At 31.2% G+C, this 13849-nt stretch overlaps 1 protein-coding gene across 2 annotated transcripts in view; it reads left to right on the top strand.

Annotated features, from left to right (window-relative positions):
* The first annotated feature begins 176 nt into the window (after positions 1–176).
* LOC118186631 (CBY1-interacting BAR domain-containing protein 1-like) overlaps positions 177–13849 on the top strand; it is a 37788-nt gene continuing 24115 nt past the window's right edge. For both annotated transcript variants that reach the window (XM_085825756.1, XM_085825755.1), the window contains exon 1: positions 177–286. In XM_085825756.1, the coding sequence (XP_085681882.1) occupies positions 264–286 (23 nt within the window). In that variant the 5' untranslated portion in view covers positions 177–263. The remainder of the gene's footprint in view (positions 287–13849) is intronic.

Genomic DNA, 13849 nt, shown 5'->3' with positions numbered 1-13849 from the left:
ATTTTCAGAAAGGCTCGACACTTGCAATGAATATAATTGTAATAAAATAAAGAAATAAAAATATGATAATAAAAATTAATGGGCTGGAATTATTTTTATTAATTTTTTTTCAAAATCAATGAAATTTATAATAATATTTTGATTATTATTATAATTATAATAATTTAGTTTAATACAAAGTATCTGGCAGCAATAATTTTTGTTTTTAAGTTTGCAATTTTTAAAAACAATACAGGAGAACTTTTTCGTGATAAATCAATCAAATGGCCTTAGATTTACGATCAAGGTGCGTAATATATTTTTTAATCATTCTGCCACTATTCTTAAAGATCTAACTGTTGTAATCAGCCATTATGTAACCTTAAATTTTGTGCAAGGTATAAAATCCATTTTTATCATCCTGCGTATTTTATGTGCGCCGGAATTTTTTTTAGTGAAGGAATCTAGCATAGCTATTTCAAAAACTATTTTTGACTTATCAGCTAAGAAATAATAAAAGAATACATTGTTTTTCTTTAGAATAGAATACATTCGAAATTTTAATTTCTGTAAACAGTCGCCTTTCCTGAAGCGACTAGTATATTTGAAACTAAACATCAGTTCTCTAAGACGACCACCTCCAAAGGAAACTAGTCATCTGGAATTTGGGGGCTTGTTTTATTGGGGGGGGGATTTTCTCTGTTTATTGCACACAAAACTAAACTTTGAAAGTCGAGGAAGCAAATAATACCTAATGAATATGAAAGAAAGCATGGAAAGAATTACATAATCAAATTAAAGAATTAAATTAGAAGTGAGTTGCATGGAACATAATACTAAAGATCCCAAACGATGACAATTCAAAATCTTAATTATTTTTTGATAGAAGAAACTGATGTATTTTAATAACCTTAGAAATGCTAGAAACTTCCAAAAGTAATCATCATAAAAGGTTTCACTGTTAAATACCTTTTGAGATTTGTGGATAAATGTAAGCAGTTTGTTCTGTGCAGTTAAAAGAATGAATAAAATTTTAAAGTTATGTGTTAATGCCACTAATAAGACAAAAAAATGAGATAAAAATATTGTACATTTATGGTGGATTTAAGGCAAATAACATTCACAGAACTCTTGTGAGTTTATAAGTAAGCTCATTAATAAAATTTCATAAACCTTTTCATTTGTTTTTGAATTTGCTAATTGAAAGTTGTTTTAAATTTTCGAAGAAAGTGCAAAAAGAATGATTATGAGTTTCTATCCCTTGAATTTATGTTTCTTTTGTAGCTATAAATATTATCTGATTACCTATCTCCTTACAAATTCTCATTTTAAGTTTTTACGTTGGAATTTTTACCATGAAAAGTTCTAATTTAAAGCATTTGAGAAATTCATGTCTAAAGAGGGATTCCTTTATGGAAAACACTCTTAAAAAATTGCATTGTGTTTATGTCATGTAATTACGATAAACAGAAAAAATACTCATGCAGCTGTCAGAGCTAATTTCTAAAACAGTAAGTACCACAGCCTTATAGAACACCATCAGTGAACAAAATTAAGGTAAGATATATTTGTGTATTACCCTGTTGATCATGAAATTTGGCTACCATCAAATCATGAAAATTGGTAAAGATTCTGCCAAAGTTGTGCCAGTTGTTCCTGCGGAGTTCTGAGCCACACTTCTATCTGTAACTTTAACAATAAAACAGTCATCAATCTCTTTGCAAAATTTACATAATAGCCACTGCTGTGGAAGTTTTTGCACTCACTTCCTTAAAAGGCTTTTGAAAGTTTCTTCTATTTTGCTAGGCCCCTTAATTTTACTAGAAGTTCTGTTTCGTGTGTTATGACTACAAACTTTCTGTAGGTGATTGTTCCAATGTATTACTGTTTCCTTGGCCATATCCAGCTGTTCTTTTCCCATTTAGCAGATGTTAGTTGTCTCAAACAGCTATAAATGAAGCAGAGTACAGTCAGAAATATATTCTACAGCCTCGAACTCTTTTTTTTTCCCCAAAATGTAAGGAAAGAATACAGCAATAACAGTCAGTGGCATAGCTGGGAGGGGGGCAAGGATTGTTGTAAATTAATCCAGCATTTGAAAAATATCTTGGTTAGCTTATATTTAAGGGTGCCTCTTGGATTATCGCCAAGTTGTTGTTTCATTTATGGTAACCTGAGTACTTAAATGTTATGGAAACCCTATTATGATGTAATTGGTTGCGTGATTGCAGTGAATTTGACTGATGGGAAAATATTTGTTGGATGTCAGTTAGGAGTACATTGCATATTGTGTGCTTTGCATTGTGAAATAGCTGCCAGTGGTAAAGTGGATGTTTGGTGTTATAGAACAAGAGAGTGGAAGGTTTTATTTTTATTTTTTTTTTTTAATTTTTGAAGTGGTTCAGGACAGCAGGAAAGAAACTTTGATGTAATTCAACGGAATTATAAGTGCCCTGTTTGTACGAAGGAAATGCGTATGGTTGAACGTAAAGATCATTCAGATGGCTTTGAATGGATTTATCACAAGAAGGTTCAAATGGTCACCATATAAAGTGTTCCGCTAGAAAGGGAACATTGTTTGAGGAAAGTTTTTACATGCTGTTCAGGAATGTGCGTCTCAGATAGAGGACACCCAGAAATCTCTAAATAAGGTATATATATATGTAATATTTCCTTTTTGTGGTGCATAGATGCAATAAGGTTCCCAGACAAAAGCCCACTGGACAAAAGCGCATGCGACAAAAGCCCACTATGATAATTGCCCATGCGACAAATACCCATAGCGATGAAAGCACACATTGATAAAAGCTCACATAGATATAAGCCCAAGCTGATAAAAGCGCACATAATCAAAAGGGACTTGTGGGTTTTTTATTACTATACGATGTATTTATAATTTTAATTATAATAAATGGAGTATTCAGATCTGAATTTTAATGTCTCAAATGTATGTCTGTTTGTATATTTTATCACTACTTTATTTATTTAATTTATTAGGTTGAAAGCAAACTTTCTACTCTCTGATTAAGTGATTAGCTATAATGTTTCGATGATAAATCTGAAGTTGCATTTTATTATTTATTTACTTATTTAACTTTGGTATCTGTATGTGAAAATGAAAAATATCATTGTGGAGTTTCTCACATGCTATTTTTAAGGTAATATGGCTGAGATTAAATATAATTATGTTTCATTATTAAAACTATTAACTTTTTAATTAAAAACACTTGAATTTTATTTTATTTCTTTTAAATTTTTCCTTTGGTTCCTTTTTAGTTTAGGAATATTCAAACAGTTAAGCACAATGAAAATTTGGCAAAGAGATATTTTATTATTTACTTTAGACTGAGCTTATTATCAAAGTTTAAATATATTTCTCATTGAAAGCTTTTTTGAATGTAACAATCATAATTTGGCAATTTTCTAGAGATATTTTCTTCTAGATTTCTGAATAAATTAAAACTGTCAGCTGACACCCTTTCAGAAAATGAATTCCAAATGTAACCTCTTAATCTTTCAATTACAGCAATTTGGAATAGTGTTTTTAATTTTCATTTTATTTATTTTTTTAGGGGGTATGGAACAACTCTTAGAACTCAACATATCTGCAAATTTAAGTACAATCACCTCAAAATATAGTAATAAATATGAAGCATTTTATTAGAAATTAATTACAAAAAACTAATTTGTAATTAGTGAAGATTACAAAGAATTATGCATATAATAACATCTAATAAAATTTTGTAACTACATAAATATATATATATAGAGAGAGAGTCATCAGATTCAAAGTTCATCGTTTTTAGATTCTAAGTATACATATTATATAAATTCATCATTCATTAATAGTATAATGTATAGTAATAGAAAATTAGTATTAATGTTTCAAATTGTAATATTTTAATAATTTGTCTTGCATTTGCTGTATATTTGTTTAAGACGTATGGATGAAAAATGCACAAGAAAGCAGCTAATCTTATATAACAGCTGATTGTGAAAGAAAAATTGCAGTGCTCTTAATTACAGTTATAGTGCTTTTAAATCTCCCTATTGTAAATAGCCGTTTTCTAGTTGACATTAGATTAAATTAATCCCATTATCCATTAGAAAATAATTAAAGTGAATTATATCTATTGACGACATTTCTAAGATGTTGCCTTATGAAAGAGACCTGTATTTTTTGTGAACATAAACAAACATTGCCAGTGAATATCACATTTCTAAGACCAACATATCTACAACCATTCCTTTAAAACCGTGAACGGTTGAGTTTATAAAGGTCTCACCATATTTTTGATAAAACATGTACATCTTCGTTATACACTTGCTACATTTTGATTTTCTGTCAAAGCAGAGGAACACTGGTTCTATTTCTTTACAAGTACGTGAAATTAAAAAAATGCACGCTATATGACAAAAATGGAATTAGATTCAAAAACACACCTCTTGAACATGTCTGAAATTCATTATTCTGCTCGGAATAAATTTATCTAAAGAAAATGTTTAAAAAATATTAGAACTCAAAGGCAAAGTAGTAAGGGTCATTTCATCTAAATATAACAAATATAACTTTTCTTAATGATAAAGTGACTTTTCGAACAGCGAATGAAACGGGAAAGACAGAATAAGTGCATATGGCAGCGGACAAACGACGCTATTTCGAACTCGACATGAAAAGAGAACGGACGAAATGACACTAAGCCAAGGGAAGGCATGCCTTCGTGGAGGACGTTTTAAAGGAAACTAGCTTGTATACATGTTAGGCAAGGGGAAAATCATGAAAGTGCCATCGCAGTCAGCCTTTCCATTGGGATTTGAACCCCAGACCGAGCTACTAGTGTTTTTACCGCTTGGCCGTGGTGAGCCTTTACATGAAAAGCTTAAGAATTGGATGACTGATACTTTCTTAATGTACACAGGGTTCGTACGGTCCTTAAGAGTCCTTAAAAGTCCTTAGATTTTTTGGAATCGATTTTTGGTCCTTAAAAGTCCTTAATTTTGGCCAAAATCGGTAGAAGGTCCTTAATTTTAATCATCTGAAATTTCTGTCTGTTTTTACGACTGCCATTTTGAGTGTGAATTAGCATTTTTGAGGAATATTTTTTGCGATTCAGTGACATATATGGTTATCTTTTGAATGGGTTCATGGTTTATAATTTGTTTCTATTTCTAATAGAAATGATGGGATACTCGAATTTCTAAGCAAGAAGTGAAACATAAGCATTTTGAAATTCATTTTTTCTAATAAAGAGCTCTTAACAACTTCTCGCTTTGGGGATGTAAATTCTTTTATTAAACGGCTCTAAATTTGGCGACTTATCAACATTTTGGCGATTTTAAGATTAGTTTTAATAGAAAATTTTTTAATTCCGAGATCTGAGAATTTTCCGACAATTTTTTTTTAAACATCGCAACATTGATAAATTTAATTAAAATAATGGTAATATATTGAAATTATATTTAAAAAATAAGATTAAAATAAAACATTATTATTTTTTGCTGTCATATTATAAAGTTTCATTTTGGCAACTTATTACACAATATTTTTAATCTGAAAAATAAATAAGGTATAATGCTATAAAGCACAATTTACGAAACAGCTCTTAGCAAAAGCAAAATTAGCTATGTAATTAATTAAAAATGTCTTGTTTTTAATTTTTTCATAGTAAGAGTTTTTCCCATGTATTATACATAAAATCTACCTGCTATTTACTAAACCTCTAGACTGACCCAGTATGCGACAAAACAAGACATAAAAAAAATCAACATAAAGCTAACTGTTTTTAAAACGTAAATGTCACTTATTTCTTTCAAATATGTCCAACTATTATAAGTGTCAAATATTTAATGCTACTTGATAAATTGCATAAAGTTTATTTTATTCTCAAACTTATTAATAATTATGTTAATTAATTCATGTTTAGTAATACTGCATACTACTTAGGGATCTTATTTCATTTTAGGATGGTATTACAAAAGTGAAATTCAGGCATGGATAATATTTTTAATTGAATTTATTCAGTTCCCATTTGCTCATAGGTCCTTAATTTTTTTCATTAATGGTCCTTAAAAGTCCTTAAAAGTACTTAATTTCTGTGTGCAGAAATGTGTACGAACCCTGTGTACAGCTTTTATTCCTTTTTTTATTAATTTTTATTCATCTAACTAATTATTTATTTTTACCGACATTTGAACTTTTTCTCAGATTTGTTTTCAAAGGAAAAATGTCTAGAAAGTTTTGCGAATCGAAAATAAATGATTAAGTCTTAGATGAGATACGTTCTACCAAACAAAAAAATGTTTTCATGTTTAGAACGTAATATATGTAAGTTGTTATGCATTATTGCTTTTCTCAACAAATGCTCAAAATTTTTTTCTCTTTTGAAATCAATAGAATTTTTTTTTATGAAATTAACCCCAGTAAAATGTAGAATTTAATTTTACATTTGAATGTTAGCTTCAAGAATGGAGCTAACAAGCAAGTTATAAGGTCTAATCATTCATGGGAGCGTGCAAATTGTCAATGACCTTCTGTAAGATTGCTGGTGACTCCTCACAAGACAGAGTCCGGCAAGCGGTAAAGTCACGGAACACTGGTGGTTCAGTCCGAGTTTCGAATCCCGCGGACGGGCTGGCTGCATGGGCGTTTTCGTAGTTTTCCCCATATGTAATTTGTATACGAGCCAGTTTCTCTTAGAAAGTCTTCCACGAAGGCATCCTTCTCCTCAGGCAGATTGTCCTCGAGGCTTTGCCGTGCTCATATATCCTAAACCAAACCAAACTACTCACTAATCAACTTGATGTTCAGTAACAACAGAATAAGGATAAAGGTTGAAACCTTTTATTCAAGAGAACTGTTTACAAGAGTACACCTTATGCTTAACATATAGAGCACTGCTTGTGGTGTTATGTTACATAGAAGGGAAGGGGCAACCTAACATTTACCTGAAGTAAGTAGACATTAGCTCTACACATTGACTAAAAATACAACAACCTTCTGGCGTCTTCGAGTCATGATGAAATTGTGACTCCAGCCAACACTGCAAGTTCTGCCTCTGTGCCGGGCGTTAAATTAGATCAAGTAAAATGCATTACATTACATGATATATATAGTGATACACAGTTATACAGGTGCACATGTTATGGCGTTATTTATTGTAATGGCTACAGCATCATGTTTCAGGACATTACATATTGCAGTAGATAAAGGCGTGATGAAGATGATAAAGGCGTGATGTAGATGATGTTCTTTTAGGAGGTGTTTGCAAACATGATCTGTTTACATCAGTGTTTACTATCAAAATTAAGTTAGCACTATAAAATTGTTTACAAAGCTTACTTCATTCTGCATATTTATGCTTACTGCTTACATTTAAATATTGTCGTATAGATGTGCTGATACTTTAGCTATTCAGTATTGACGAATGAGTTGCTAAAGTATCAGTACAACCATACAACAATACTTAAATTGTTGTGTTGATATTTTAACAACTCAATCGACAAAATATTGAGTTGCTAAAGTATCAGCACAACTAATAAACATTTCAAGGTAATAAATTAAGTAGAAGAATTCAAGATTAGCTAACAGGCTTTCTCAGACAATTAACTTACGGGCGCACTTAATGCAACGGCCACAAATGGCTAAACCCTGACAGCAGAAGTCGACGTAGCCAAATTATTTTTCATGTCTCCAGCATGACGCCTGAACTAAAAAAAAAGGTGGTGGATGATTATTCTTCTCCACCAAGATTTGACAACTGGGTTCCCTAATACCCAGTCGTCTTTAAAAGGGGAAGTATATACGGTATTTTCTCTCTCCTTCCAGAATGCCTTCGTAGTGTAACGGTTACTACAATTGGCTCGTATTTGACAGATCCAGGCTCAAGTCTCAAAAAGGGCATTGCTTATTTTTCGTGTCTCCCGCATAAAAAAAAAAAACTAATGACTCTACAGTAAGAACTAAAGATCCGTAAAGTATAAAATTGTATATTTAATTCAAGTTAGCTCAGTCTAGGCCAGTGATTCTCAACAGTTTTTCCCTCATGTGCCCTTTTCACCATTGCTAAACGATCATTCATTCTCTCCTTCCCAAAACTTGAAAAGTACATATGTGTTTGTTTAAATATGGATTATTTTTAATGTGAATTAAACAAGTATAAAACATGTTAATAAATACCAAAATTTGAATAAAAGGGCTTTTTTATATTCATAAACTAAATCTAAATACTTAATATGTAAAGAAAAGATTGACTAAATTACTCTCTGAAACTGTGAAATTCCCCTTAGGGCTATTCCTCCTGATTGAGGACCCATAGCCTAGACAGAATTAGTTTTTAATAGTGACTGAATGTACAGATAATTTAATTTGTCTCACTTCTCTTATACTAACTTTCGTTATATAAAACTTCGGATTACGTGCATGTTTTTTGAAAATAAAAGTTAAGACACAAATTTAAAAAAAAAATTATGCTTAAAATTTGATGTTGAATTCAAAAACGTTTACTGGATAACCAGACCTAATAAACTTGTTAATTTGAAGTATACTTTACTTGTTCTAACTAACTTCTGCTTAATGAATTATTCTTAGGAAAGAACCTTAAAAACAGGTGAAACATTTCATGCTAGAAAACAAGGTATTAGAAACTTTTGAACTCATTCAATAAGGGAAAAATTATTCAAAACGTAGCTTTAATTAAGCATTTTTTCTACTTGATCGCCAACACACGAGGTTTATAAGAAATATCTCCTACAAGTTATGTGGCCACTTTTTTCTGTGGTGTCAGAATATGAAATTCGTATAGGGAAAACAGTGGAGGAAAATGACCTTAATTTGATAGTTTTTCTAAATAATAAATTTTTACATGTTATGCGTTTCTTTTTCTTAATCTAGGCGAAATAATATTTAACATGTAATAATAACAGCATAAAAACCACAAAAGAAGTGTTCCAGTGAAATTCAGTTTCTAAATGCTGTTTCAATTTGCTTCATTGAAAGTTTTTGTATATAAATAATTACGGTAAATTAAAATGAATTATTTTTTAAGCATTTACAGTTAATCAAGTAACATAATATTTTTTATTGAAATAAAAATTATTTTTAATGTGCAAGATTATTTTTCTTACAATGGTTCATGGTTCTTAAATCCTCTTGTTCTTGAGTTCAGAAACCTTCGTTATTAAAATTATTCGAATAGTTTAACTTTTATATGGTTTAATATTTTTCATTTTAACTTTCACATAGTTGCGTTTTCAACCATATGAAAGTTAAAATGAAAAATATTACTTTTACGTAAATTTTAATATATGCAATAATTTAATTTTTTTAGAAATAGTTCAGTAGTTTTACTTTTAAACTATGGCTTTACTTTGATATAACAAACAAGTTTAATTAGTTCATCAAAAAGTTGTTAGAGACACTATCGAATCAGGAACTAGCATATTTTTCCACTCTGCAGTTTTGCTGAAAAAACAGTGAATTATCCCTTTAAAAATAGTTAAGAAATATTTAATTCCTTTCGTTTTCCAGTTATTGAAATTTTTAAAATAATTGAAATTCTAACTAAATCCTTAGATAAAAAGTTATTCAAGAACTAGACTAAAGAAATGCAAAGAAAGGGGATAACTTCAGTTACAAGCAGAATTTCAGATATTATTATTTTCTAGTAACTGACAAAAAAAAATTTAAAATCCTCTTTAATTTATTCCTAACCACCCTTTAATTGCTCTCCTGCCACCTCGTCCCTTCTGAGGCAGTTCTTTGGCACCCCAGATTCGATAGGGGATAAAGCAATTAAGCAAGGCTCTCCTCTCTTTAACTGCTTTTTCACACAGCTGGGGGCAAAAGAAAAGGAACGCAATGTTTTTCCGCCTGAATAGCCAGCGGCCAGTTAGTAAAACTGCAAGACAAAAGCCCACAGGATGAATGCCCACTTGAAAACAGCACACATTTTCAGGAAATCCAAAATAGCTATGACTTCCTGAAAATTTGTACGAGTAATAAGTGTTATGATTAAAAATAAAATTTCAAGTGGGAATGAAATTAATTTATGTAAATTCCAAGTTGTCAAAATTTAACTAGATTATTTGAAACCGTGCTTTTAATCCACCATTAAAACAGTGTTTGTGATAGCGTGCACATTCTTTATCATAATAGAATATGGTACTTTTATTTTTTCGTTGAAATGAAAGTTCGGCTTTAATTCTCCATATTAAATTCATTATATGCAAAATTTTCTACAGTGTTAAATTATTCATAAATTATTCTCTGTATATGATGAAAATTTACATACATTTCATACTCCTTATAATTTTGTAGAATTAAAAGTAATTAAATCCAGTATTCCCTTTCACCTTCCTTTGGGCACTTCCATTTAATGCATAAATATAAAAACAAAGTTACACATACATGTATATGTTTTAAATTATATTATTTAGATTGACTCTCTGTTCTGTATACATATAAGATTTTAATTCAGCCGGAGTCCAAAAGGAAATGTGTTCCGCTACTTAAATTTATTGTTCAATTATTTGTTATTAGTTCAATTAATTCATGAATCTGCTTTGTGAAGCTCAAGAAAAAAGGAAAAAATATTAATTTTAACGTAGCATATAGATTGGTGTGGGTTTTTGTCAGTGCGTGCTTTTATCAATGTGGGCTTTTATCTGTGTTTGCTTTTATCAATGTGTGCTTTCATCGGTGTGGGTATTAGTCGTGTGGGCAATTTTCCCAGTGGGGTCTTTTTTGTGGGCTTTTGTCGCATGCGCTTTCGTCCAATGGGCTTTTGTCTGGTCACCATGCAATAGTAGTGCGTAGTGCTTTTTTATGTTATTTCATTGTTTGATTTAAAATGCAGTTTGTTGAGACTATATATTTTTTGTTTGGTTCTAGTGTAGAATTGGGTGCTGTTTCGATTTTTAAGTGAAAATAGATCTATGAGTACTTGAACAAAGTCAAGTTAACGCGCAGTGTCAAGTTTGTGCAATTTTCTGATTTTTTTAAAGTGAAAAAAGGTTGATGTGTACATGGATACTGAGTTTGTGCATTCTCCAATTTATTATTTTTTTAAAGTGAAAATTGGTTGATGCGTACATGGATACAGGGTTTGTACAATTCATTGACTTGTTATTTTGGCTTTGTGTAGCTGCAATTTTTGGTGCAAAAATCGCCACTGCACAAAGCCAAAATAGCAAGTCAAAGAATTGCTTAAACTAGGTGCCCATATACCACCAATTGTCGCCAAGAGGCACCTGTAAATATATTTTTGCCAATATCTTTTGCAACTCATGTTTAGTAACCCTAGCAATGCCAAGACGCATGCCAACCATGGCCAAAAACGATATCCCATAATCCTTTTGTTGAATTCTTCACTTTTTATTATTACTCTCTCTTCTGTGCTTGTCTGCATCTTTAATGTATCTGTCACTTCTTACTATTTCAGTTAAATTTGAATAAATGTAATTTGTGTGTGAATATGCATTTATATTATTAATGGATACGCGATAAAACATCCTTCACAACAAATTTTATTTTGGAGATTTAACCGGCACTACTGGACACATGAATAAAAGGTAAGCAAAATTTGCCATCTTTATCTTCATCGATTACGAGACTGATGTTGTTCCCGAAACTAAAATTTAAAACTGTGCATATAATATATAAACTTTCTAAAACTGCTAAATAAGAATTTGTAATGGCGCAGTCAAGCCTTAAAGATTCCATGCAAATAACGAAACTGAATTCCAAAAGTTATGCTACTTGGAAATTCAAGATTCAAATGCTTTGAATGTGCGATGGGTTGAATGATTTTCTTTATTCTCCCCCACCTTCTAAACCTGATGATGGATTTTTAAAGAAGGATAAACAATGAGCTATGATAAATTTATGCATTGACAACTCTCAGATTATCCATGTTAGTGATGAAGCGACTGCCACCGGCACATGACAAAAATTAAAGTAATTTCATTAGTGCTCCAATTAGAGCAGCAAATTATATCTTCTGAGAAAATTGTATTCAATAAAAGTGGCTGAACGCGGTGATATGATCATACACATCACTCATATGATCAATTTAGTCAAAAGACTGAAAGCTATTGATGAGAACATTCCAGATCAGCATGTAGTCGCACTTTTGTTAGTTTCATTTCGTGAATTATACAATAATCTTATAACTGCCCTAGGAGCTAGAGAGGAAACTTGTATACACTTGCTGATGAATAGAACAGAAGACTAGAACAAGCAAGACGGAAGTTATAATTTTTCAACAGTGTTTAAATCTGCAATAAAAGCAAGAAATCATGATAGTAGTATGCCGTAAAATTTTGAAATTTTGCAAGCCCAGTGGTCATACTTGTGAGCATTGTTTTGAATTACAAAACAAAAATAACAATTCTTGTCCTGACAACTCAAGATCAGAAACATGCATGACCAAACATGTTGGAAAATCAAACCGAAATCCAGTCACAGTTTTCAGTGGGTGCCAGTCCAAAGTGTTGATTATGAAAAGGGTTAAATAATTGCTCCACAGTATTGCTCACAACAAAATATGAATAAAAAAACTTTGTACACGGGGGCTAGTAGTCACTTAATAGGAGATAAAAGTTTGTCTACAGAACTGATATATGAGAATTTTCAAACAAAAATCATTTTAGCAGATGGAAAAATGTTATATTCGCAGTGCAGAGGATTCGTTGACCCTGATTTAGAAGATGAATGTGGATTAAAAAAAATTAGATTGACTAATGTTTATTACATTCCTGATTTAAAGAGCAACTTGATTTCTGTTTAGCAAATTTCTAATAAGGGATATTCTGTTACTATTGAAATTATGCGCACATGATCTGACAATAACACTTTATGTAAAATTATTCTAATCAAAAATCTGGAAAATGCTAATACTGCAGTAGAATGTAAAAATAAAAACTGTGTACAAAACTGTGTGGCATTCAAGGTTAGGCCATCGAAGTTATGATGCAATCAGACAATTAGTAAGAGAAATCTTGCTGAAGGAATGAAATTAGATAAATGCACTCATAATGATATCTGTTCAGAATGCATAAAGAATAAAAGCAAATCCCTTATCCAAAAGCTTGCTACTGTTTATGCAAGCAAACTTCTTGAATGCATACATAGTGACATTTGTGGACCTATGCCTACTCCAAGTACTGATGGAAAACTTTATTTTGTAATCTTTATTGATGGCTTTACTAGGTACACTGTCATCTGTTTACTCGCTAAAAAGAATGAAATTCTTGGTAAATTAAAGGACCTTTGTTGGAATAACAAGAAATAAATTTGAAAGAACCATACAGACCCTTTGAACCCATAACAGAGGTGAATATACCAGCAAGGAAATGGAGGAATTTGTATTGAATAATGGAATCAAACATCAACTTACTGTTCCCGTTTCACCTCCTCAAAGCAGTGTGAGCAAAAGAAGAAATAGAAGCCTTACTGAGATGACCAGGTGCCTGGTGTCCAGGCTGACTTTCAAACAAATTCTGGGGTGAAGCTATCAAACAGTAAATTACATCCAGAACTGCCTTTCAACCCAAGCTTGTGATAAGACTCCCTATGAATTATGGAGCAGAAGAAAACCTAATCTAGCTCATATGGAACAATTTGGTTGTGCAACCTGTACATAAGGAAAAAATTAGACCAGAAAGCAAACGAAGGAACTATTGTTGGTTAAAATCAACAATCAAAGGGGTACAGAATCTACACAGGCATAAAGTATATAATTATTAGTAGAAGTGTAAAATTTATCAATCAGTGAGTTTATAAGCAAGTGAAAATATATAAATTTCCCTACATCCAAAGGTTGAAGACATTGAAAACGAAGGAACTGGGGAAAAACCCAAAATTGTATCTGAA

This window comes from Stegodyphus dumicola, chromosome 10 (assembly GCF_044657685.1).
Source record: "Stegodyphus dumicola isolate Sdum_Otavi_A_Nest chromosome 10, ASM4465768v1".
NCBI lineage: Eukaryota > Metazoa > Arthropoda > Arachnida > Araneae > Eresidae > Stegodyphus > Stegodyphus dumicola.
This window is presented reverse-complemented; position numbering and strand designations above follow the sequence as displayed.